The 27,159-nt window shown below is 52.1% G+C and overlaps 1 protein-coding gene across 9 annotated transcripts in view; it reads right to left on the minus strand.

Moving 5' to 3' along the window:
* The window catches only part of BCOR (BCL6 corepressor), a 126,376-nt gene that overhangs the window by 8,781 nt on the left and 90,436 nt on the right, over nucleotides 1–27,159 (minus strand). For 5 of the 9 annotated variants that reach the window (XM_008968340.7, XM_008968341.4, XM_034950611.2 and 2 more), the window contains exons 2-10: nucleotides 17,787–17,912; nucleotides 16,404–16,482; nucleotides 12,300–15,131; nucleotides 11,589–11,642; nucleotides 10,926–11,112; nucleotides 4,292–4,555; nucleotides 3,564–3,908; nucleotides 2,702–3,027; nucleotides 2,096–2,350 (exon numbers count right to left, since the gene is read on the minus strand). In XM_008968340.7, coding sequence (XP_008966588.1) covers nucleotides 2,096–2,350; nucleotides 2,702–3,027; nucleotides 3,564–3,908; nucleotides 4,292–4,555; nucleotides 10,926–11,112; nucleotides 11,589–11,642; nucleotides 12,300–15,131; nucleotides 16,404–16,482; nucleotides 17,787–17,872 — 4,428 coding nt within the window. In that variant the 5' untranslated portion in view covers nucleotides 17,873–17,912. The remainder of the gene's footprint in view (nucleotides 1–2,095; nucleotides 2,351–2,701; nucleotides 3,028–3,563; nucleotides 3,909–4,291; nucleotides 4,556–10,925; nucleotides 11,113–11,588; nucleotides 11,643–12,299; nucleotides 15,132–16,403; nucleotides 16,483–17,786; nucleotides 17,913–27,159) is intronic. The other 4 variants (XM_057301049.2, XM_003815375.5, XM_057301050.1 and 1 more) reach the window with 3 other exon arrangements.

Here is a 27,159-nt window from a genome sequence, read left to right on the forward strand (position 1 = left end):
TTTTTAGCTAAGCAGAAGACAATGATAAAGAGGGGTTTTGGGAAACCCCTCCCAAAGCTGTGCATTCATACCGTACCTTATCCTGTTAAGCAAACTGTTCTCTTATTTTAAAGGGTTTACACTGCCACATCTGAATGGACTATCATCCTAACATTTTAATTTCTGACTAAAGAAATCCCAGAAAGTTGGATTCAAAGTTGAAAGCTTTCATCTAGTAATTAAAACATTCAGCATCAAAACTGATGACCTGGGAAAGTTCTATAATGACATTTACATTTGAAGGGGAAAAGTTGTCCTTCCATAAACATTCTCAAGGCTTCTTGCACCAAAGGCCTGGTAGCCTAAGAAAGCATGGATCAGTGTTCCTTAGTCCAGGCCTGCTATAGGAAAACCACCAAAATGGAAACTGTTCCTTAGAGCACCCACAAGGGTCTCTTGAAGCTCTGGGCTCAGAAAGGTGAGACTGGCAGAAATGAAGCCAGGATCAAAGACCAGGCCAGGAGCCCTACCCCGCTATGGCCGGCGAGTTTGCTGCCCTGGAGCCCTCCCTTACCTCTGGTGTTTGCTGGAAGCACAAGTCCATTTTCCCAATCACGCGTAGGAATGAGTGGCCCTGCCTGGCACGCTGCATCTACCCTGTCCTCATAGGTGCCGCTGCTCTCAGCTTATGGGAAACCAACTGGCTGCCACTTGGGTTTAATCTGCAAGTAACTGAGCTAATTTTCAAATCCTTCTAGAGAGTTCCCTCAAAGATAATCCAGAGATATCGATAAGAAACAAGCTGGTATGAATAGACAAAGTCACATACAACCAAAAATACCTAGCTAGTGCTTCAAAGGACCATCCCACAGGTGTGAGCCAGCATCCCAGTTCCCACCCACACAATCATGCCCCAGGGTGGGCTCTGGGTCAAAGGGACACTGGCAGCTGGGTCACCCCATCAGGAAAGGCTCAAGGCACAGCAGACTGCCGACTGCAGCATGGTTAAGGTGCACGAGCCTGGGCTCTGGCTGAATTCCGGGAGCCCACAGCTGAGCATGGGCTGGCATGGATCCTGTCGCCCGGGTGTTTCTCCACACTTCACACTCAGCCTGCTGAACCGTTTTCACCACGACTCCTAGAGAGCTGATGCCAGCATAAAAAAAAATGTCTTTGCCCTGTGGGCTATTACATCACTATCTCAACTGACAAGTGTGTGGTGGGGAGATGCACAGGGGCAGATGTAGGTTTTGAACTGTGAAAAGCGTGATTCCAATGGGAGCCAGTCCTGGAGAGGAGCCGAGTTTGGGGGGATGGGGGGAGACTGGGCTTTGGAGCCAGGCTGCTGGATTATTATCTGTTCAAATCATGTAACGCCTCTGGGACTCAGTTTCCTCATCTGAAAGCGGGAATAATATTAGTTACTACCGCACAAAGATGATGAAAGGGTGAAATGAGTTACTTTGGATCTTAGGGGCTCCGTCAACGTAAGCTATCATTGTCATGGCCCATGCTAGGAGGAGGATGAGCAGGGAGGCTGGGGAGAAGCAGTGAGTTGAGGGAAAAGTCTCAGTCCCTCCCTCCAGAGCCCTCAGCCCTAAGGCTACTGTACCCCCCCTCTCAGAAAGAGACCTTAGGTCTGCCCCACCCCCCTCCCTCTGTGACCTACACAGCTACTTCCTGCCTACTCCCCCTACATGGCCACCCTTCCACCCGAAACAGTACAAGCAGCCCCAGATAGAGCTAATAACTTCTCTCCCCCTTGCTAATCAGAATCCAAAAGGGCTCATTAAAATTCCCCCAGTCGCCAAGCCCTGGGTTGTGTCAGATTTTATATCAGAGATAAGTTAGCGAGACTGGAGGATGCCGTAGCAGCCTACCTGCCTGAACACGAACTGAACATCAGAGAGGCCTTTCTTTCCACACCGCGATTGAACAAGCCACCAAAGAGACAGCAGTGAGAGTGGGGCTAACACAAACATCCTGTTGGAGCACCAGCCCGGCCCCGATGTGGAGGAGGCTGAGCTCTGCTCTCCATGTCCCTCCCCTCGCCCACCACAGTCCGCGGGCCCCGCCCCCCAGCCTGCAGCCCCGGGGAGCGCCCACAGGGACACACCTCATAGCCAAGCCTGGCTGCCCGCTGCAGAAGGGTCTCGCCAGCGTTCTTATTGACAATAAGTCTCCGTGCTTCCGGCGGCATAGGGCGAGACTGGGTGGTCTCCTGAGGGGAACTTGAGCATGGCAGCTGTGTGGACTGGGAGGCTGGTAGCAGTTGCTGCAAGCGGTCGAAGGGCTTTGGCTCCTGCTTGGCTGGTGACAGATCATAGTCCGAACTGGGCTCCGGCCGCTTTCTGAATCTCCGGACAGTCACCTATCATAAAACCAAGCAGCGCACACGGTTAAGCCCGTGTCCTTCTAACAGCCGCTGCTTCCCCTCCTCCTCCCCACCTGACAACCTGCGTGGAGAGAGGCACTTTATTCCTTATCTTTTTTGGGGGGTGGGGGGTGCCTGTCAAAGGAGGGTTTGGGGGAAGGGATTTCATTCTTACTAGTTTGAAACTTCGCTGCCACCCAGAAGACATGCTCCTCTAGGACAGGGGAGTGACGTGTGGTGTGGGGGAGGAGTCCAGGAAAAGGAAAGCTTTGTCCCCTCAAGCTGGGAAGCAGGCAGGCAGGGATGTGTTCGCACAGGCCCCAGAGGGAAGCCGGGGTCAAGAGGTACCTTGCCATCGGCATTCTCCACGTAGTATTCCCCTGTCAGTGGCAATCCCCGCCTGGACTCCTGAGGGATCAAGTGTTTGGTTTTGCACAGTCTCTTCCCCGATGGCTTCTCGCTGTTGTCGGTATATTTCTGCAGCAGGGAGGCAGCCTGGCAATCCTCTTCTTCGTCTGCACACAGCACATCTGTCTTCTGGTTTTCTTTAATTTTCTGCTGTTTGGCAGGCGGCCTGGAGGCTGGTGCGCAGCTTGGCTGAGCCTGCTTTTTGCCGCCTGCACTGGTGGATGAAAGACTCTTCATGGGCGGAGAGCCGGAGAACACAGGCAAGCCTAAATACGGAGGGGGTGACGGGGTGGCGGGCGGGTGGGAGACGGGAGAAGAAGCGGGCGTTACACAGTTGTAGCCAGTGCAGGAAGAAAAGCCCATTGTTAACACTGATCACTGGAGCGGCTTCAGTTTTTAAAGATACACCAATTATGTTTTCAAAGCATTAATATTTTAATTATACCACATTCAAACGGCACCTAAGTTAACCCACAAAACGCCAAGTGGCAAGTTGCTTCAAAGGGCCCGGAAGAGAGGACAGAAGCTGGCTCTTCCTGCTTTCCTGCCCCCTACCCACTGGGTCTGGGTTGCTCAGGACCCAGAGACTGGAGACAGCCTGAGGCTGGAATGAAGGTGCTCAGACTTCCTTCCTGTGCAACCACGGGCAAGGACATCAAGAGAGAACTCCCTGCCTGCCACATCTTCCTTGAAGTCAATTGCTATGGCCTTCTAAGATCTCCTCAAAAGCCCTTTCCTACAGAGAGTGGATGACCCACCCTCCAGGAGCGGGGTGAACACTCAAGGGGTGGCCCCCGCATACCTTGTTCATTGTCACTGGGTTTAAGAGACTCTTCCGACCAGCTTCTGTTGCCTTTGGCCTCTGCCCTTTTCCTGCCAGGTTTCTCTTCAGTGATGTTAGTCCCCTGAGGAATGGCCTCAGGCTGAGTGGCCTGGGTCACTTCCTTCCTGCTTTGCCGGCCAGGTTTGCCGTCTGCTGCCGACACCTGCTGCTCCCACCGTTCTCTAAGGTGCAGCAAGTGGCGTTGTTTTTTAGGATGGAGCCCTGTTAATTCAATGCACACCTTCAGGTTGGTCAGCTCACTATAATGTGGGTCTTCTAAGTGGTTAGAGGAACTGTTTGTCATTTCCCTCTCAGGCCAGTCATCTAATGGAGAAATAACTACAAATTAATCAAAAAGCCCCCCGGGGGGGAACAAACTGTCTTACGCATCACTAATGGGGTGGGGGAGGGGGGGTGTGGTCACTGGTCTCTGCTTTTGGGAGGGGGCCTAATCGTCTTTGGCTATCTGGGTTCTGGCTTTGGGGGAGGGGAGGTGTGGGCGGCTCCCCCCGGGGGCTCCAGGGTGGGAACCTCACGAGGCAGTGTGGGAATGGAGAGGTCCGCTCCACTGCTGCGCCCCCACGGCTTCCCCTCACCGACTCTGTCTACGGGGGCAGCGCGCCGCACATCCACATCTCCTGTCCATCCACTGTGGCCGCATGCAAAGGCCCACCCCCCGGCAGGTGGGCGAAGCAGACAGGGCTCACCTTTAGAGACTCGTCGGCGTTTGGCTTTCAGCAGAGGGTCCTCTGGCACCTCCTCCGCAGTGGTCTCAGTGTGGCTGCTGTCACCTGAGACTTTGCGTTTCCTGTCCACCCGGAGGGTGGGGCTGTGCGGCATGTCCGAGGCCACCTGGTCTGCGGGAGGCTCGCTCACAGGCTGCCTCTCCACAAAGTACTTCTCCACAGGAAGATCTTTGTCCTCTGGGGCTTCAAAGGGATCATGGTGCTTGTTTCCAACACTATACTCGCCTGGGGGAGGGGAGACAAGAGGGCATTAATGAAGCCCGAAGGTCGCCATGAGAAGGCAGGATCTGGGGAGCGCGTGGGACCACCATGCCCAAGGTAATCTGCTATTGACAGCTGCTTCTTTGGAGACTGGGGTCCTCACACATGGTTAGCACAAAACCCTCAGAAACAGAACTTTCCAGAGGGAGGGTACATTGAAGACGAGTGGCAAGTAAAGCAGAGTGAGGTGCATGTCACACTCCTGACTTTCTCCTTCTCCCTTCTTATGGTTGGGGGCAAGAAGGAACCAAGAAAGATGGGGTGTCAATGCTACGTTTTTTAAAGCACTATAGTCCTTTCAGCAGAAGATGCAACCAAGCTGGGGCTGACCTAAAAATCTTTATGGAAACATTTGCTGAGGTCATTATTTTGAAATAAATGGCAGGCTGATAGGATAAAGTGACCAAATATCCCCAAAATGTCATCTATCGAAGGGATAACACCAATATTCACCTAGGCCAACCGGGGAGATGAAGATGGACAGGAGACAAGAGTGTTGAAAGAAAGCCTAGGTCCTTGATGGGCAGAAGTGACCCTCACTCCTGGGGGGCTCTGGGCCTACAGTCCAGGCCAGAGGGAGGCAGGGAACCCAGGCAGACCCAGGCTGCTGGGAAGAGAGGCGTGGCAAAGCCAAAGGCAAGGTTTCCTAACACATACACGAGTTCAGAGAAAACTTCAAAAAACTCGATTTGCTGGATGCACAGATGTGAAACCAATGGGTTGGGTTGTTCCCATTTCCTGTCCAACACAAAGGGACCCCCTTGGGGATGCTGGCCACCCCAGCTGACACTCCTCTTCACACCCTCTGTCACAGGCAAGCATCGACAGACATCTCCTCATTGTTGGTGTGTCTTTCCCATGCCAGGCCAGCGCTTGCAAAACCGCTCATTCCAGGAACCCTGTGCTCGGCCTATCACGGGCCTTGGGGCTTTTCCTTGAATCACCTCAGCCCAACATCACTTCCTATTTTTGCTCTAGCCCAAGAAATAGCTCATTAACTGCTTTGCTGGTCACAATTTTTCTAATACACAATGAATATAAATGATAACTACTTAATGACCACTGCGAGGTTAAGGTGTCAGCCCTTGGCCCGCTGAAATGATCCCTCTCATCACCAGGGTTATGAGTCTGGTGTCTTGGTAGCTCTGAGCTGAGGCACACAAGTCAATTTCTAGATGAAATAAGCACACGCCTCATCCGCTGATCTCATTCTTCCTCTCCCCAACCCACTTCAAATATTACTCCCACTCCTGACCAGCACCGCTCACCCGCTTCTCTCAGGGGCATTCCCAGTGGTTCACAGCAGTCAGCTGTGGGGGTGAGCTTTACAGGGGTGTTGGCTAGCCTGTGCTCTCAATGGTGCAAGGACCCATTCACCTTCTCTTCAAGGGTGTTCTAAGGGGGAACAGATGGGGCTGCATCTATTCTTGCAAAGGAATGGTAGAATCTCCCCAACCGTTCCTCCTCATCCTCACTCACGACAGTGCACTGTATGGACAGGGATGGCTGGGCCTGGGATTCGGCACCCAAGCCCCCACCATGGAATACCACCCCAGGTCTCTGTAGGTACAACCAGCAACAGATGGGCGTCCGAAAACATGGCCAAGGTGGTGTTCTGTCACAGCAGCAACAGGAGAAAACACACAAGCTGCCCAAAACTTACACTATGCAGAAGTGGTGACCACTGTGCTCAGCTTGGCCTGGGGACGCAAAGAGGGTGGGCTGCGACTCGAGTTGCTCTGTCTCTTAACCACTCTGGCAGTAACAGCGCCACTTTACAGTTTGGCCCCCTTGAGTTGTAAAGTGGGACTATTACTGCAAGCCACCTCCCCCGGTGGGCTTCATAAACACGGTGCAGCAGGGCAGAGGGTAAGGCTGGAGAAATTACTTACAAAAGGACGCTATGATCCCCAGACCAGCTTGATTTTTAGCCCTGATATTTATGAAAGTTTAAGATGTGAACTGATTGTCCTAGTTATATACCATTTGACTTTCTGGAGCCAATCAGCCGCCCCTGAAAGCCCTGTGGGAGGGGCTGGGGGGTGCAATGTAAAAATGTAAAGACTGCGTTACGAAGCGCCACATGCAAGGTTACTTTTATACTTTTAAAGTGTACTCATTTCCCCTCCCTTTAGGTAGGAGAGACGGTTTGAGCCAAGTGGTTTGAAAGCAGAGGTGACTAGGTAATGTCACAATGCCTTCCTGGGTCAAAATGAGGCAGCAGCTTAGCCAGTGTGGGGCCCCACCCAGAACGAACTGCCCTGTCTTGGCACCCTTCCCAGAGACACCCCCCCATCAAATCCCCATCAGATTAAGAATCTCTCAACCCTAGTGCTTTGGATTTGACTTCCACAGCTTCCATTTGAACTCCAGGTCTCATACAGCCACCTGTATTTGTAACAATCTCAACCAAGTCTAAGGCATCTTTCTCAGGGAGAAAGTTTTCCATTGGAGTTTTGACCTTCACTGCAAACTTCCTAATAGTGAAATGAGTTTATATCTCACCTACCTGGCCTTATGCCCAAACTGCCAGTATATTTTGTCCACAGAAAACCACCTAGAAGACTTGTAATCACTTATTTCACAGACTGGCATCAACAGGCAGTGACTAACTGGGGACCTAGTCTCTCTGCTAGGGAGCACCCCCATTAGATATGGGGAGGTCTTGCCATCTGTCTTCTCTGGGGCTCCCCATCTAGGAAAAGCTGCCCAGTGGGGGTGGGGAGGGCTCCCCTGCACACACCACCTTCTGCTCTCCATTCATGGGGAAGCCAGCAGGCTAGGATAAGGGGTGCGAAACACACATGCCTCCTCCAAGTCCCCACCATTCCCCGTTCAGCCGGACAGGGCCCCCTTCTGCCTCCTGAATAGTCCAGAACTATTATCGGGAGCCCTCCACTGCTGCATCTGGGGTTCACTGCAATCATGCCTGCCCACACGCAGTGTAGATGCTTCTTGTCCGCTCTCAAGAGGATCTTTCCACAAACGAGATCTTTCCGCAAATGAGGCCTATTGTCCTTCCTTCAACCCCTGAGCCTCTCAAGGCAAACATCCCAATTCCCCTCAGTGAAGGCCCCCAAACCTTATGCTAGGGTTTCCCTCCATGGGCCAGTAATAATCCCAAAGAACACCCACCTTGACTGCCGAAGATACGTATGGCAAACAGCTATGAGGGAGAGGCTCCAGGTCACTTTCCTGTACACTTCACTTGGACCTCCCTCAAATGGGGCTATTCTTACCAGTACCCACAGAAATTACTCTTGAGGGCAAAGGAGATGGGTGCATAGACAGAGATGGAGGGATAGATAGAGGTCCTAACCATCAGGGTCCTCTTCCATTGCAACTACTTACAGCCCTTCTGTGAGTGGAATGCCATGTGCCCTTGGTCATGAGATCTAGGCAGATGTGAACATGGCTGAGTCCTACACCGTCTACCACTTTCTCCTTGCATCATGGTCCTATAAGGCACAGCACATACATCCCATAATTTACCATGGCTATGCCATTGCAATACCTCATGGAAGCATCGCCATGGCAACATTTACAAGTCACCGTGGCAACAAAGCAACTTCACCACTGTTATAACCATGCCCAGTAAGCCCTAAACAGGATGGCAGAGGACTGAGATTTTTGAGGACTGCCCATGACATCTACTCCCTCTGCAGGCAACATCACCTCTAGCAGAGGCCAACCATGTTATAACTTCTACCCTCTCCAGCAGCAGAGAGGCATTGGTAGTCGTCTGTCTGCCCAAACTCAAAGTAGTTTACAAAGTACATAGGGGCTGCTGTCCTGGAAGAGAAGTTTCCTGAGCCAAGAAGTCCCATGAAACCCTTTCACTTTCACTCAACGCTTTCTCCAGCTCCCGCTCAGGCATTGCCACTGAGTGAGTCCTAGGTCCACACAAGCCAAGTGGCTACCAAGGGAGACAGACACCCAAATTCAAGAAGGAAGGGCTAATATGCACATCTAATATGTATCAACAAAAGTAAATCAATCAATAAAAATAATAAAACTAAAAACAAAAAGGAAGGGCCCAACACCTCCGTGTTCCCTACCCCATCTTCAAAATGCCACTTATCATTCCTTAGGAGTTTGGGGACACTCCTAACTCATTTGTTCAATTTCTAAATGAAAAACTCAGCAACCCATACTATCACTAAGAGTCAATGAAAATCCTAACCACGGTGTTGTCCAGTTAATTCAGTTTTTTTAAACAAGCCCTCCCAACAAGATGCACCCACACGCAGGCAGCTGAGGCCGCACAGGCGGCACCTGCCATCTCAGAAGCTACTGGTGCTGTAGGAGTGGAGGGGAGAGGCTTCGGGGAGGCATCCTCTACCCTCTTTGTGACCCCTGCCTGCCCCAAATCCCCACCCCAGTTTCCATATGCTCACAGCTTGGCTCTGGGCCACAGTGACACCCATGAAGAGACGTGATGGCCGAGATGGCTCAGTGAATTTGAAGCCAAACGGATCCAGCGCGTGCTGTCCCCTGGATGAGATGGCAGTGGCAGCAGCAAGGACAACGTTTCCTCTAGGTTCCTCCTCTTGATCAACCACAAACCAATGGTGCCCCAGCTCTTCCTTGGCCCTAGTATTTAAAAAGCAGCCTTCACCTTCCCCCAACTCTTCTTCTGCTCTCCCTGCCATGGCTCATTACCTGAGGAGCACTACGTGGTGACTTATGGCTTGCAGGGCCCTGTCCTGGGTGCTCCAAGAACACAGCCTGTTGGTATGAAGCTTGGAGGGACTTACAGAAAGGGAAAGGGAGGCCTTTCTACATCATGTGGGGCTCGGGCCCTGCTCCCCATTGGCCACACCGAGTTACTCAGATGTGAACGGAGGGTCTGGCCATGTTACTCAAAAACCACAGCAAGGGCAAGAAGGCTGGAAGCTGGCTAAGTTCCTGTCCCTTCCTCCAGGCCCCCAGCCATCTACTCAGAACAAAGAGGGATTCTTATGTATGGCACTCCCTCTTTTAGAAGCACCTTCCCCATCAACTCGGCCTTGCCCACTTCTCCCAGGTCCCTCTGACAACCTTCCCAAGAGCTGGTGTTGAGGCAACTCAGAGTAGGGGCTGAGAGTTGGCAGCAATCATCAGGGAGGAGGAAGGCTTTCTTTGCCACTTCACCCAAGAGTGGCTTGGACCTCCCGCTGCCCTGTAGCCACTCTTTGAGGAAGAGTGAGCAACTTCAGGTACATTGAGTCCCTGCCACTTGAGTAAGGCCACCACCTACTAGCAACAGAAACTACTTTCTTCAGCAATGACTTACAACAAATCAGTCCTGGTTTAGCTTACCCAGGATCCTGGCAGGTGGCCTTAGTCTGCTCCCAGGGATGAGCTGGAAGTGGAGGGAGGGGTGTGTGCTCCGAGTATCAAGAAGCACACTCTCCCTGATCACACATTCTTCCCAAACTCTGTCAGGCACCGATGAACTGTGTTGTGAATGTCAAACCTCCGACGGCCCATGGTGGGGAGCTCTCAAACATACCCAACACTTCCAAGTGTCCTGTCTCAGGAGGACTTTGCACCCACTCCTCCAGTTAGTTCACCCAGACACCCTAATTCCCCTTCGCCCAGTGAGGTTTCTCATGTTGCAAGCAGACCTAAAGCTTCAAGCTTGCATATTTAAGAAATAAAGAGGAAGACCTCCACTTGCTGCCAACACATCTTAGCACCCTAGAAGACTCGTGAGCAAATCCCAAAGTCAACCCTGTTGGTGGGGTGGGGGACCTGCTGTAAGGACCAAAGGGAGTGTACTGAGGAAGATACTAGCTTTCTCTTCACATCACTTGCCCTCCAAAATGCAAGCTGCCCTCTGTCCGGTGGGAAGAGCCCCCTCATGCATGCCAGGCTGCCTTGGGATTCTGTGGCCAATTCTCCCCCACCCCCCACGGTAAATCGTAACACTCATCTTTATGGTGACTTCACCATGTTCATCCTACTTCAACAACATCTATGCCTTTGGAGGGAGAATATAAGGACTCTTCATTCCACATCAGACTGTCACCACAGGGGTGGGGCAGGAGATGGCTGGGAAGTGTCATTCCACTGCTACAAAATATAACCTGTCCCTGCACCTAATCTCCTACTGCCATACCTCTGCTACACTGCGTTATATTAGACTGTTATCAACTCTAGAACCAGTGCTTCTTTGGAAAAAAAGATGTGTCCCAGGAAACTATCTTTCACAGACGCCTCGTTCCTGGTTGCCACCATTCATAAGGACAATCGGCCCTTCATTCCATGCATGGCAAAAGCAGCCCATTTCTCCAAGCAGATGCCAACCGGACCTGAGGCCAACACAAGCAAACTGCTCAGGTTTACTTACATCTCTCACTTTCGTTCTGTTCTGCAATGGCCTCCTCCAGGGCGACCGACTTTGGCTTTTTGTCCTGATTTCCTTTCAACCTTTCCCAGTCGGCTGGGCTGAATTTGCACATCTCGGAGTCTTTGGTTGCTGGGTGGCCACCTTCTCTTTCTTTCATCTCCAACTCTGAGAAGCGCATCATTGCACGCTAGAAAGAGAATGGAGATGGAAAAAAAAAAAACAACACCTTACCATAAAAGCTATTTCATTTGCCTTATCTTAAAGGAAAGTATTTTCAAAGAAAAGTGCCCAAAACCAACCACAGCTTATGAGATGTAACTCAGATATTTTAAAGTTTAACAGATAAAACTTAAGAGTATCTATATATAAGTAGTCACACATTCTTTATTCATAAAGTCATGTGTATATAGATATATATGCGGTGTGTATGTATATCCACACATACACTATTGCATACAGACAGACATTCTCTTTTGAAGGTAAATAAAACAAAACGAAAACACAACGCAAAGAAAACAAAACAAAAACACAACAGAAAAGAAACAAAATACACAATGAATAAAGACGACCATGGCCCACAAACTTCCCTTTGTATATTTGGAAATGAAATTTAACTCAAAAGGTTTATGTAAGATTCTAGTAATAAAAATTTGAAGAACTGACCTCACAGTAAGCAGCGGGTAGACATAAAATACTGTCCTCTTGTAATCCTTCCATCTATGTAATTAAAATGGGCACTCAATGGATCATTTAGATAACTTCATCCATTTTTATAAGCATAAACCAATTTTTTTCTTAACATTGCAAAACAATTTGGCTTTATTCATCTTTTAATTAAAAGTAAAATATCTTAAGGAAATTCCTATACAACATCTATCATAATTCACTAGCAAGTTAAATACATACTCTATCCCTTTAAGCAACCTTTTTTCTTTTTTTTTCCTTTCTTTTTGGTGAAAAATTTGCATGAATCCCACAGACATGCGGCTGCTACACATCTCTACCAGGTATCAAGTAAGGCATTCTAAGCAGCACTTCTAGGTATATTTGCTATCTTACAGGCAGAGAAATCAAAGCAATTGATAGGTAAACGTCATGCAGTCTTTAGATACCCTTCACAATAATTAAAACATCGGTTATCAGCAATTGAGTGGAGTTCCCTTATAATCTACAGAATAACTTAAAGCATCCAGACACGCCTCAGTGCTACCACTCACGTTCTCTTACTGGCCACATTGCATACATTCAAATTACCACAAGCTTCATTCACCAAATCTGCCTGGTGCCCTGCCCTACCATACTCCCCCAATCCTGTTTACACATTAAAAAACTGACAACTGGTAAAGTAACTGAAATTCAGGTGGGGGGGCTCACCTGCAATGCCCGTTGCTCCCGGCTGAGCTGACTGGAATCTGCATACAGTTCGGTAGTGACACATTTGAATCGGTCACCCACGTAACCCGCTGAGTTGGCGATTCTCTTTGCCAGCTTAGATGGCTTCGGTTTCAGAACTTTGCCATCATTTGATTCAGCCTCATCAGCTCCATCTTTGGTATAGGTGGGGGTCACATCCACACTTGGTGGGGCACTGCCCACACAAAATGGTTTGGGATCCTCTTGGGTTTTACCAAAAGTTACAGCAGGGCCATCGCTCCCCAGAGGTGGCTCCAGGAATGGAGTCGAGACTGGCAACCCTAGGTTCTCTTTGTTGGTACCTGCCAGAACACTGTCCTTGCTTACGGTGAAGACTGGCTGTTTGAAAGTATAAGTTTCGTGGAAGTCACTGATGCGCCCCAACTCCTCTCTCAGGGCGATGAAATCACGGTGCTGCTGCAGGGCCGGCTCAACTGAGGGCTTGGGGGGCTCAGCGCTCTGGCCAACACTCTCTGCTGCAAAGCTGGGTTTGGACACGTTTGTGTCAGTTTTAGCATCTGGTTCTTCTCGGAGAAGGTCTACGTAGACAAGCTTGTCGCTTTTGACAACAGTCTTCCCTTGATTCCAGTTGGGGTTCGGCTTTAGGTTCTTGTCGGTGGGGACATCTGGATGTAACTTGGTGCTGCTAGTTTCCAAAATCTCGGAAAACCGATTCCGGAGGGTTGGGTCCTCGTAACGGGCTCTCTCATGGGACCGGGATCTCCTCTCTGGTTTCTCCTCTTTAGTGATCTCTATGGGCGTGTGTGGTATCAACATGGGATGCACCATGCCCAACCCCAGGGCATCTTGGTAGGTCACAAACTCTGGACGGCCGGTGGGAAGCCCATAGGGCAGCCCAGGCTTTGGGGCAAGGTGCCCAGGAAACAGACTGCCATTGGGTAACAAAACTGGGTGAGGGTAGACAGGTCCTTTGCCATGTAAGGAGAGGGGACTTACAGCAATGCCCTCGGGGGCTGGGTAAGGGAGGTAACTCCTGGGGTAGGGAATTGGTGGGGACCTGAATGCATCATTTGGAGACAGAAATATAGAGCTTGGTGGAAGGCCGTTCTCGTTTGCTTTGAAACTCGGTTCTGGGTTGCTGGCTTTGGCGCCCTTGCTGCTGGTGCTGCTACTGTGCTTGGCAGGAGTGGCCGGGGGCTGGCCCACGTGCTGAATAACGGATGGTGTGGTTTCTACAGAGCTCCTGCTGGTTTTGGTGCCATCTGCATTGGCATTGGGGGCGGGTGATGCGGAGGCTGGGCGGCCCGCACTCGACACTGACCCTGAAACGTTAGTGATGACAGCATCGGTGCCGCCCATGCGCGGGCATGATGAACTCCGCTGCTGTGGTATCGCCCAGTCCAATGCCTTGTTTTTCAGCGACATGCTTTTGCCATTGTTCTCTTCGTTAGGACTTGGCCCGGGCACCACCCAGGATGAGGGAGCAGTGCTGATGATTTCAGATCTATAGATAGCACAACCATTTCCTGGAGGAGATAGTGTTTCTTTCGGAATCTCACTTCCGGAGAGCACTAAGCCACTTCCAGCCCTGCTGTGAACCAGGACCGTGGGAGCCATCTTTTTCATGTGGTCAGCTTTGGAAGCATCTACATCCACCACTTTAGAAGACAAGTCTAGTGGCTTATCTGTGACGTCTTTGGTCACGGTCTGCTTCTCCAACAGAGGAGGTGAGCTGCCGTCTTTTCTGTCTTGAACCGCTGTCTTCCGGGCATGCCCGGGCACTGGCTGGGCACCTTCGCCCCCTTCCGGAGCCTTGGGATACTTGCCATTGGAGAGCCTGGCCGCGGGGAACTCGCTGCTAACTGTCATGTATGGCTTTGACAGGGCAACTGAAGGAGAGGTGGAGATCCTGGCATAGTGCTTGTGGAACTCCGAGTAGGTGTCTGCAGCAGGCTGGGTGGGAAGGTGGACTCGGGGTGACGGCCGAGGCGAGGGGGGCAACAGGAGAGCTGTGTCCCCCGGCAGGCCACTGGTGACCGCCTTGGCAGAGGGAACCCTGGGCTGCTTACTGTTCTGGATGTGAGGATAGGCGTGGGAATCAACAGGATTCCCAGGGCTGACGCCCATCTTCCACGGGAGGCTTTTGTCTGCGCAATGGACGAGAGGCGGGATGGCTGGGGAGGCCGAAGGTGTCGAGAGCCTCATGGGTGATGCCAAGGACGATGGGATGTGGGGACCAACGTAGTGGGGTGGCGGCAGGTAGAGAAAGCGCTCCCCATTGGTGCAGACTGGAGAATACAGCGGCTGGGCCAAGCTGTAGGACTGCTGAGGTAGCAAGGCCTTGTACATGTTCAGTGAATACTTATTTGGCGAGTCGAGGAAAGGGTAGATGGCTGGCGTGGCACCCTCCATGTAAGGATTGACCCAGGGCAGCCGCAGATAACTAGCACCATTGATGTTGAGAGGGCTCTGTTTGTCGCTGGCAGGCCTGTCCAAGCCCAGCGCTTCTGCTGTGGCTACAGCACTTTTTTGTATTCCAGGCGGTGTTTTGTACATAGCACTGAAGCCATTTGGGGGTTTTCCAGAGACGGCAGAAGCCTCCACTGTCTCGGGTGTATTCGGTTTGAACTGCATCTCTGGATTTCTTTCCGAAGAAAACCCAAGGCCACCTAGAGTGCTTGTGGCAGCCTCCCGACCTTTCTCTGAGCCCAGTCCACACAAGCTAGAATAGACGATGTTTCCGGGGACCCGCAGCCCTTCCCGGATCAGGCCAGTGCGGTCCATGCTCAGTGCTGCCAGGCCATCGATCCTATGGGCCGTGCTCGCATCCACCTTTGCAGAAGAACAACACGGGTGTTACTGGGGCACTCCTTCAAGGCAGCAGCACCCAAAGACACTGCCAACTAGTTCAACATGCCATCAGCCTTAACATCCAAGCACAAAGGGTTAAAGACAGGCTTCCGGCGGGGCGGGGGGGGGGGTCTGTTTCCCCACCCCCTTATCCAAACCCCTTTGCTGCCTGCCTTCTCACCTCTCAACTAGTATCCTGGAAGCAGGGAAAACATTGGTCCCTTTGGACTTGAGGCCCATACATTAATTCAGTCATCTATTAAGTCTGAAGATTTTGGCCAGGCGCGGTGGCTCACGCCTGTAATCCTACCACTTTGGGAGGCCAAGGCGGGCAGATTGCCTGAGCTCAGGAATTCAAGACCAGCCTGGGCAACATGGTGAAACCCCATCTCTACTAAAATACAAAAAAATTAGCCAGGTGTGGCGATGTGCACCTGTAGTCCCAGCTACTCAGGAGACTGAGGCAAGAGAATTGCTTGAACCCGGGAGGTGGAGGTTGCGGTGAGCCAAGACTGCGCCACTGCACTCCAGGCCGGGCGACACAGCGAGACTCTGTCTCTAAAAAAATTAAAATTAAAAAATAAAAATAAAAAAGTCTGAAGATTTTTACCTTCTCAGCAAAAATTCTTTGCTACAACTAAGACACCAACTCCAAAACTCTCAGCATCACCCTCATGGGGTACAGAATTCACACTAACCCTCCCTGGGCCTGTCAGGCTTGGGGGTGGGTGTTCGCTTCATTTCCCCTGGGTGCAGGAAGGCATGACTTAACAGAACAAGAAACAATCTTCGATGGGACAACAGAAACAGAGGACTTTAGCAGCCTCATTTCTAAATCAATATAGAGGCCATGGGTCAAACTGTGGTTGTGTCTTTTGACTTCCTCTCCCTTGTGTCTGAAGTGACAGTCCTGTGTTTCATATTTTACTGGAAAGGTAAACCCTAAGGGGCTACTTGGAGGCTGGAAATTTATCCAGCTGGGAGCGCTGATGTGGCATCCAGCTTATGGAAGAAAAGAGAGTACACATCCCACCAGTCACTAGGGGACAGGGACATGTGTGGCGAGGCAGGAAGGCAAGACTGGAAGAGCTTGGGTGGGGGCCTTGTCCTCTCGCAGAGGCCTCTGACTCAGCCCTGCTCTGAACTGCCACCCCTCCCCCATTCCCCACCCTTTAAGGGCATGCAAATTAATACGATTGATTACAGATCACTGATATGCAGATATGGCATCAACAGAAGCTATTAATCTCTTACCACGTTGTGGTTCAAGGGATTCTCTTCCCTCAGTTCCAGTCTGGCTTTTGAAGCGTCACCATCATTTACAAGGATTTTCCTATTTAAAAAGATATACCAACTTCATGAAAGCATTCCTCACTGAATCCATCTTTCACAGATCTCCCCAGAACAGACCAGTTTCTACTAACCCAATTTTTAAAACTGTCCTTAACCCTCCGCCCCCACCAGCTGTCAATGGCCCATATTGAAAGTCGCCCCCAAATGGTGATTCAACTTGACCAGGAAAAACAAAGGAAACGCAAAGCTTTCATGTGTGAGGACATGAATCACAAATATGATGTCCCCAAGGTAGGTAAGCCAGAAATTAAGCACAACCACTTCTCCCTCGAGATTTTTTTCTCTAGAGGCCAAGTAGGCCAATTGGCTGTCCCAGCCAACCCTTATAAACTCTCCTGGAGGGTAGACATGAAGTGGTAACACAGCCAAATACCAAAGGGGGCTGGAAGGCTGGTCGTGTCATCAACCACTTCCGTGTTACCCAGGAGGGTAGGCTTTCAAAACTTTTTCCAAAACAAAGTTAGGGACCATGTCCTACGAAACTGGTTTCCATGGTGATAAAAAAGCCATATTTGACTGCCTTTGTCAAAATGACAGGGGGATACACACTAGTATCATACAAATGTCAGCTGTTCCAGGCTGAAAAGGAAGCTGCACATCTGTGCCAGGCTGCTGCGGCTGCCCTGGGACTTGTTATCAGAGAGCATCGATAAAGAAAGTGCTTGGTGCCAACTTCCAAATCCCCAGGATAAAAATCGCTGACAAGCGGCAGAGGAAAAGTTTCCTCATTACCCCGAAGAGCAGCTTCAATCATCTACTGCTTAGCTGCCTCCACCCCACAACTCCAAAATTACTGATTAGGAAGCATAACAGAGCTGTCTGACGACCAAAAGCAGGCGCCAGTGGCCTCTGGGAACAGGCAGCAGAGGACAATGAGAGATCCTGGGCTTCAATGAAGGAAAACGGTGGCTCTCTCCCCATTTATTACTGAGCAAACTATTTGTTTTAAAAGCACATAGAATGCTGCTCCACCTGGGCCCACACTCCTGACATTTAGAGTTAAAGCAGTATATAGACTGGGATTAATTCTCCTTCATAAATATGAAATAATAAATTAAGGACGAAAGTGCACTGAAAGGCCGCTTTAGGGGCTAATCTTTTAAAGGGCGGCAATGCTTCACTGAGCCAGGTTGCCTGTTAAAACTGTAAATCAAGAGCGGCCTACTAGGCGGGAAGCTCTTTCTCTCCCACCCCTTTTGGGCCCACGGTGGCTGTGAGAAGGTGAGGGGGGCTTCAGCATGGGCGTGGGCTCCACTCAGGCCCGGCCCAGATGGGCGCATTCACCTGTCTTCGCTCGCCCCACACATGCGGACCCTCTCGCTGTTCATCCAGCTGTGAACGTTCCCATACAGGGGGGTTGCTGAGAGCATGTCGTCTTCTGGGATGGCAGCTTTGCTTCAAGCGTCTAGTCTGTTAAAAGGAAAGAAAAAAAAATCCCAGGAGGTTCAGTAAAGGAGAGCCAAACAGGGCGCTAGAGAAGGCCTCTTTCTAGGTGATTCATACAGGATGCAGATCGGGAAGGCAGGCTGTGCCTGCTGTCTACAGTGGTCTGGGAGCCAAGGACAGACACCTGACTCGAAGGGACAGCGGAGGGGCATGCAGCTTCCCTGGTAGGAGGTGCTGGGGCTGGGGAAGAAGTTTAATTCGAAACAGGTAGCCTCATCCAAGGCACAGAACACATTCAGGGCACACCACAGCACCCGCCCACTCCCTTTCCTCTGAAAGTGTACAGTGGTCATTCATTCTTGCCACTTGTTAAAGAAGGTAAAGAAGACTTGATTCAACAAGGGGAGGCTCTGACAATAGGTTCAGGGATGCTGCATCACTGGGAGGCACACAACTGATCTTTCCTGGGGCCAAAAGGGTGCAAGAAGGGTGGAAGGCACCACAGTGAGGTGAGCGGCAGGTCCAGCTCTCAAACTACCTGCATTTCTAGGGCTGAATTTCCAAGGCTGTCTTGTGTGCAACTTACAGATCGAGTGTGAAAAAGAGTCGGTGGGCTGGTGAGCCGCCCCACCAGAGCCCTGGATTAGATTAAGCAGCTAACCCGGGTGGTTTTGCCTGGAAGCTGCAGAGAGAGGCGGCTGAGTAATTCAATGACGCCTGCTCGCTGGGGACGAGAAATCATTAGCGAGCACAGAAGTCTTAGCAGCCCTGGCTGATGGGCTCCAAGCCGCTGGCACATGGGGAGCCGGCAGAAGCCACCCATTTTCCACGTTCCGGGAGCAGGAGGTTGCCAAGGCAGAGGAGCTCAGACCACCACCCACCCCCCTTTACCTCCTCTGCCCACCGCCCCCACCCACATCACATTCTAGTTTGCTGCATGAGTGAAGGGTCAGGACAAGCTGCATTTTATTAACAGGATTATCACGGCGCGTGATTTATCCTCGTGCAGGATTTTAATTGCTCTTTGGAGGTTGAGCCGTTTCTTTTGACTGCGCTTCAGCCCATATCCTGCTGTTAAATGCTAGGTTAATAAGTAGGGGAGCCTTTAATGCCTGGGACCGATGGCCCTCGGCAATTCCCTGCTCACAAACACATCTCAGTGTCCCTTGTCCAGACCGGCCATGGCATTTTTCCACGGGACCCAAACCTGGGTGTGAAATAATTGGTGTGCAGATCATCAGGGGAACTTTTTTCTCCTCCCTCACACACCCACCCACACAGTTTCCGAAAGCCCAAATGTTCCCTAAGTCGACACATTTCCTTTGTTAGCAGGAAAAAATATGCAAATGCTTGCTTTTACACTTTAGCACACGGAGCAGACTGCCAGGTCGGTTGGGTTGGAGGCACCAGGTCCGGGGACTCTTCTGTGAGAGTGACTGAGGGTGGGAGTTAAGGGGACACCTGGGGGATGGAATCCCAAAGCCGGTCTGTACTTTCTCATTTCTTTGTCCTAACTAGGTCTTTTGTCCACCAGCATCCCCCATGGGCCCCCATCCCCATAGAACAACGTCTGTTAACCAAAATCCACATGCAGCGACACACCACGTACAGTTAGAGCTCAACAATGAGGCTGGAAGAGAGGTAAAGGGCCCAAGAAAAAGGCAGAAATCTGCAGAGGCATCAGGCATGATGGGGTTCTGGAAAGCTATTTCCCTAGGAAGTGTCTCCAGACAGCGGCTCTTCCAGTTGACTAGCCACAGCGCCCCCAAAAGACCGACTCGGCTGTTGGGGAAGGTTCTATAAGGGTTCGTGGGCTTTTCTTCCATCTTGCAAATACACAAATCAAGTGGGGAAGGCCACCACTAGTGCTGGGCAGACCACAAGGCACATTCCCTTGTGCAGTGGCAGTGTCCCCTCTCCGGCCCCTGCTGCCCTTTCTAACAAAAGGAAGACATTCTGGGTAGGATAATAGAGAAGGTGGAAGGAACATCATTCCCCGGTGCCAGTGTGTCCCGGTCATCGGGCTGCAGCAGTGGGACTGCACCATGCCACCCCCTCACTGTGCCATGATGAAATACAGAAATTACATCATGAGCCAAAGGGTCACTCAACCAAACCCCCAAGAAAAGGATGAGGGAAGAAGCGTGTGCCTAATGAACCTCAATCTTCTGGTGTCCCCATTCTTAAAAATTGGCCTCCCCTTTAAAAAAGCTGCCTCCGGCCGGGCATGATGGCTCACGCCTGTAATCCCAGAACTTTGGGAGGCCGAGGTGGGTGGATCACCTGAAGTCGGGAGTTTGAGACCAGCCTGACCAACAAGGAGAAACCCTGTCTCTACTAAAAATACAAAATTAGCTGGGCGTGGTGGTGCGTGCCTGCAATCCCAGCTACTCGGGAGGCTGAGGCAGGAGAATCGCTGGAACCTGGGAGGTGGAGGTTGCAGTGAGCCGAGATTGCACCACTGCACTCCAGCCTGGGCAAAAAGAGCAAAACTCAAAAAACAAACAAACAAAAAACCTGCCTCTTACCCACCTCCCTTAAGTAGACACCTTGTGCAAAGGACCTCCCGGCACCTTCTTGGGAAACAGAATCATTATACTGAGGCCCAGCCCCGAAAAGGCCAGCAGCTGCTTCCCTTCAAAGAGCCTTTCTTCAGCAAAGTCCACCTGGACTTAGCAGAAAGGTGACTGCGGTTTACAGGCACCTGGGCCTACTGGGTGCTTTCAAAGCATCTCCCCTTCTCCAGGGCTCCTCCTTTGGGTCTTTCCATATTAATGGCGCACAGATAAATGATACCAGCCATCAGAACGAAGTGTTCTCAAATGCACAGGGTCAGATGGAGGGTTGAGGCTAGCAGAGCGGTTCACTGTCGTGTGTGTGTGTGTGTGTGTGTGTGTGTGTGTGTGTGTGTGTGTGTGTTTTGGGAGGGAAGGGGTGGAGGATGGGGCTGAACATAAAAGCAAAAGGGGGGAACACATTGTTGGATCCTGCTGTGGACTTACGCACACACGTGCACGCACGCACACGCGCGCACACACACACACACTTATGATCTTTAGCTGCCCCATGAACTTTTTGTGAACTGTTTAAAAGTGGAGGTCTGTTGAACAAACAGCGGCGCCACTGCCAGCCATAATTTCATTGCAACAAGCTAAAGACTTTTAACTCTTCGGGTTCCTGGCCAAAGATGGAGAGGAGTGGAAAGGGCCAATGAGCAATGGCCCTGGCTCACAGGAGGCCCTCCTCCTGGGTGACAAAGAGCAGTCCAAACCCACAAAAGCAGGGACCTCCTTTGCAAAGGCCATACGGCTCACACCAAGCCTCTACTGAAGAACAGGGGTCACCATTACCTACACCCCACCCTGGTTTCTCTGTCATGTACAACGAAGGGGACATTGGGGTAAGAAACAGAAAGAGACTGGGAGGCAAAGTATAGGGACATCAAACTTCTAGAAGCTGCTGTTGAAATAGCTGGGGCCTTTTTTACCTCTAAGGCCAAGTGCTTCGAAACTGATGTTGCTGACCCTTGGCAGCGGAACACTGTGGAGAGGGCAAATGACCTGATTTCAATGACAAACAGCGCCTCAGGGTGCTTTGCAGCTATAGATGAAGCTCGTTTGCTTTTATTTTTCAATGCCCACCTCCACCCCCCACTTCTTCCAAATGCAGGCTATGCTTCCAGAAGTGCCAAGATGTGTGAAGTCACTCATGAAAAGCACTTTACAAGCACCAACCTGTTCCACTGTGAGCTGCGAAGCTGCACCTTGGATCTGGGGTTTAACCCCTTTTTCTAGTAGTGGAGAGAAGTGGGTAAAGGTGCTGGATAGGGATGGAGAGGAAAGACAGCTGAGAAGAGGTCAGATGGGGAGGGTGTGGGTCTCTAAAGAACAGACTGGGAACTGTTCCAGCTGCCTGCAGGAACACCCAGGGCCAAGTGGAGAGACCTGGCTTGTGAGAAGCAGGCGTGCACACTGCATACTGCATGGTCTCCAGCTCTTAGCACCAAGGAAGTGGAACACATAGGAGAGCTTGGGTCACCCTGGACAGACTCTGAGTAGTCATTCGCTCTTCAGCCAAGGGTTATGATGAGAGCACCTGAGCTTGGCCCGGACACCGGGGAGAAGGCCTGATTGGCAGAAGGGGGGCGTCGAGGGACCAAGATCATAAGCCATCACTCCAACCTTGGCATCCCTGAGTAGGGACACACCCACCCTCTGTGAAAAGATGTGAGGGCAGACCACAGGTCCCAAGCCTTGGCCCCTTTCCTTCCCCACCCCCAACCCTGGCCCCCTCTTGCACTGGGGCCACTTTCCACTGCCCCCACCCTTGAGGCGCCGATCAGTTAAAAGTCTGCACATTACACTTGTCAAGTGGCACTGACAATTTGGAAAGCATGGCCACCAAACTAACTCTGCTCACGCCTCCCTGCTGTCCACACAGGCATTGAGGGTGGCCCATCTCGGGGTCTTTTCTTGGGATCTCTCTCACTAGGTTCCCCTTGCCCCCACCGGCAGCTATCCAGCAGTTAACAGCCAGAAGAACTGGAGAGGTTCGCAAGGGCTTCCAGCTCAGGTGGCCAGGCAGGCATTCCCAGCCAGTGTGCTGGGGTCCTCTGGCAGAGGACTCTTCAGGGGAGGGGTCTCGCTACTGCATGGCTGGTTCTCTGTGGAGAACATGGTCACCACAGCCTCCCGGCTCCCACCCTCACTCACCGCGTGTCTCTGGGCAGGTGGCTGAACCTCTCCAACCTTGGTCCCCTCTGTAAATATTTGGCACTGTGTTTTCCAAAGGATTAAGCTGCACTATGGACTTGAGTTTTGCCTGGCAATAGCTGGCGCTGGCCACGTTTAACCCCGCTAAATAGTACCCGACTCCAATAAACATACTGTGTAATAAGCCCCAGAATCACAACACAGTTTCTTTGGGGCACTACCACCTCATCCTGCGGGGGAGGCTGAGGCAGCAACAGAGAGGGGATCAGAGCAGGCAGGGAACTTCAGCAGAATTATGTAGATTTTACAGAAGCCCAAAGCTCACCACCCGCCAGCCCTTCCTGGGGTTGCTCCAAACAGAGACTGCGTCACAGCAGCAGCGCTGTGCTCCGGGTGTCAAGGAAGGGAGGGGTGAAGAAGTTCCTATTTTAGGATGTGAGGGGTGGGGGTGGGGTGTGTGGGGGTGGGAGATGAGAAGAAAAAGCTCTTCCGGATGTGCAGTGTGGGATGGGTCCTCCGGGTCTGCTGGAGAGTAAGAGACCCCAAGGCTGCCCCCCAGGTCCCTGGGACGCAAAACCGCAGGCTTCCAGGGGTGTGGTCGAGGGAGGTGGCTGGCCCGGTCCCAGCCCCTCCCGACCCCCTCCCCCGAGAGAGTTGGGGGTGAGGGAAGTGATCCAGCCGGCCCAGGTGCTGCCTCTTGGCACACTCCAAGCCACAGCCGTAGCCGTAGCCTGCACGGGCGTCCCCGCCCACACCTCCAAGTTTTGCATTAGTAAGGGGGAGGGGGAAGGGGAAACTCGCCGGCCCAGACCATTCCAGCACCCAGAACCTTCCCGGCCTCCTCCCGGGGCGTCGGGGTCTGAGCGGAGAGCCACCTGGGCTGGGAGTGAACTTGGCCCCGGCGAAGAAGAAAGGGGGAGGGGCGCCCCCTCCCCGGGCTGAGGCGCTTCAGCCCGGAGCGCGATCGGTCGGCAACAAAGGGATTTTCTCTCCCACCACACACACCCGTGCTGCTCGGGGCTCGCCCGCTCCTCCTCCCCGCTCCTCGGCGGAGGTCCCAGCGCGCGGGGCCGCACCACGGCACACACTCACGCCCTCGCGGCGCGCCCCCGCCAGGCCTTCCAGGAACTCCAGCAGCCTCCCCGGAGGCGGCCCGACCTCCCCAGTTCCCGACCCTAGGTAACCCCTCGGACCCTGCGGCCTGGCACGCTCTCCATGGTGCCCCTTCCCGAGGCCCCGCCGCACCTTCTCTCCCCATCAACGAATCTGACGAAAAGAAACTTTGGGTGGGCGCAGGGAGAATCCGAGACCTCCCGGGAAACGCCGCCGAGCCCACCCGGGGAATGGGCACGGCAGACCCCTCCTCGCCATCGTTCTGGGTTCCCTTCCGATCATACTAGAGCGCTGCTCCTCTGGACGCTTCCCCTTACAAAGATGTGAGCCAAGCGTCGCCTACTGTAACGTGGGAGGGGTGCGAATCTCGGGCGTTGGGGTCCGGGGTGGAATCTGCAGGGGTTGACCCTGAGGGTCGCTGCCGAAACTGGATTGTCCGCTACACTCCCCTCCTCCAGGCAGAGCCCATGGCCCGGGGTCAGGTGCCCCCAACCTCTCTCTCACAGGCCAACGGGGGACACTTGCCCGTCTCCCCGGATAATCTGTCCAGGCCACCCCACCGGCTTTTTGTTCTTTTCACTTTCCTTCATGGTTTTGCCACACGGGGAGTCAGGAAACCACGTGTGTATTCAAGAGAGGGCAAATTTAGAAACAGGTGTCCCTTCACAGGAGGCCACCCGGCAACAGAAACCCAAGTCAAAAGCCAGGAATCCCTCCTTACTCTCTTCCCTCCACGCAAAAAGAAACCACTTGCCCCCTTTGATCTAGTCCCTGCAGAACTGGGTCCCCACTTGGGAATCTACACAACCTGGGGGCAAATCCAGAATAAATGTTCCACACCATGCCTCCAAAGGCTGTGTCAATGCACTTTTGTTTCCACCAGGGCTTTGTAGGAGTAAAACACAAATGCCGTCGCCGCCACCACCCCCCCCCCACCACCACCACCGAAGGGAACAAGCTATACCGTAAGGCTAATAACAACAGCTATCATTAGTATACACAGGAAGCACAAAGGAACTTTTAATGCATAAAAGATGCGTAAAATGCAGGGGTCCTGCAATCTGCAAGCGAGTCTCTCACTGATTGTGCAGAGCCTGGGAGTCCCAGAAAGGCTGGGATGAGGGTCAGAGAAGGAGAGGGGCACCCACTTTCTTTACAAGGAACAATAGGAATCCCATGTCTGCTACTCAGTCATGGAACTCAGAGCACCCAAAACAAAGCCATGGAACAACTGTGGTATAGATGGGGGCCCATGAATTTTTGTAGCTGTTCAGGGCTTAATTACTCCTTCTTGATCCATGGGACTAGACACGACACCGCCAAGGTTAAAATGCCCCGAACAGCGCTGAGCAGATGTGAGCGAGCTGGCAGACGCGCAAATGAGGCCTGCCTCGGAGCACGATAACAAGTGACTAATACATTGCATATCGTTGAAAGAAAATTATTTTTCTCTAATTTGCATTTGCTTGGGGGAAAAAAAGCCAACGCGAGTCCCTCCTCACATGCACAAGTCTAATCCTGGAAATACAGCCCGGCTGCTTTAAGAGAGCTGGAAGGAGGGAAAGACTGCCAGTGTTTTGGCGTTGCAGGCTTGTTTATCTTTCCGCCTTTCCTCCAAGGCGAAACTCGTTTTGCAAGCAACATTCCTACAGAAAATGGCACACGTCATAAAAAGAGACCAATTTATAGAACTGGCACCGAAGTTCATGTCTCACTCCAGAAGCATCTCCCAGCTCCCCATCGGAAACCCAACTAGATGTAGAAGTCCATGTTAAAACTTAGAGAGTAGACTTAGGGAGGGGAGGTGCTGAGGGTGGGGGGGACAGGAGAGAATGAACTAGATTTGCAGATATCCTGTAGGCTGTACACCCAGAGACCAAAGTCAGCCCTAAATGATCTTCCAAAACCCAGGGAGGACCAGGCAGGTGCCAGGGCTTGGAAGGCTTCAACCTTGGGACTCATGGGGGAGAGGAGTGAATTTTTACACCCAGCTTGCCCCAGGACGGTCCAGAGGCAGGTCCACATTCTTGGCCATCCTAAGTCCACCTGCTTGGGCCAGCCATGAACCTCCAGGACTGGCCTAGTGGGTAACTGCCACCACCAACTGCTCTCCCTCCCACCCTGGCGCCTCTCTGCAGGGCCTGGCGGGGTACCAGGAACTCAAAGAAAGCCTGTTGCTGTGGGCATCTAGTTGATGAAGTCGGAGTAGGTGGTGCTGTGGGCAGGCTTCAGGACGGCACCTTTGCGTGCTGCAGTTGAAGGCAAATGTGCTCTTGAAAACGGGAAGGCTTGGAAGAAAAGGTTAAGGGATGTGGGTAATCAAAAGCCAATCTGTCCTCCCTTCCCCCCAAAATACACCCCCCTTAGGGTACTGAACCTGCACACTTGCATTTCCAAGCTGGAAACAGTGTCGAGTGCACAGAACACAGCACCCGCCTGTCTCTAACTTGTCTGAATAACAGGGCCATTTCAGAGGGGAACAACGGCCTTCAGAGCCCCTGCAATTTCCAGAAAGCTTTCAGTTAATAACACATTCTTTCCAACAAGCTTACTTAGGGCTGAAAGTTATTTTCACAAATCTTAAAAACTCTGTCATAAACAGCTGAGGACCCAGTTCAACGGATCCTGGCCAAACCCCACCAACACAGTGACACTCACGGCCCCGTGGGCCTTCTCCCGCCACCTCTGCCTCACCACAAGTTCCCTAAACCACAACATACAAGCCATCCTGCACCCCACCCCAATCCTGGGAAGTCATAAAGATGGGTGTTGGGGATGGAGGGCGGGTGTGCCGTGGAGCTTTCTCTCATCTGGGGATGCGCTGGCCAGAAACTGGCCGCCACCTCTGCAGCTCGTCCATGGGCCTGCATAGTGCGCGCTTTGTGTAAGTGCTGAGGAGGCGCAGCGCTGCTCGCGCGCCAACAGCTGTCACATTATTTGCACTCGCTGTAAACAGCCTTCACATTCCCCCCTTACCACATAGTTAAAGCCAGACTAACAATCCACAGTTAGAGATCAAACCAACAACAGCAGCATTGTGTCTGCCTTTGCTGCCTTCACACCAAGCCCAGCAGCTGGCAGGTTTCTCCGGAACAAGGGACCCCTTCTCCCCCTACCCCTCCGGGATCCAGCCAAGGCTAGCCAAGGAAGCATGCGTTTGTCAGCGCTGTTTGTTAAAGCAAAAGAGCACCGCCATTTCGCAGAGATTTCCGTGTGGCTCATCAGCCCTCTCCGAGAGTTTACTCCTTCTGGAAGCTCGAGGAAGCATCACGAGAATAAAGGTTGTGGAGACTCGCAGGGTTGGTTTCCATGCTCAGCAAAGTGGGGTCTGGCCGGGCTGGGGCCGGGGCCGGGACAGGGAGGTCTGCCCCTCTCCATGCCATGTCACAGAGGCCAGACAGGTCTGTGCTTTCTGCAGCCCTCAGCGGAATGCCTCCTGTCTTTCG

Source organism: Pan paniscus, chromosome X (assembly GCF_029289425.2).
Source record: "Pan paniscus chromosome X, NHGRI_mPanPan1-v2.0_pri, whole genome shotgun sequence".
Lineage (NCBI taxonomy): Eukaryota > Metazoa > Chordata > Mammalia > Primates > Hominidae > Pan > Pan paniscus.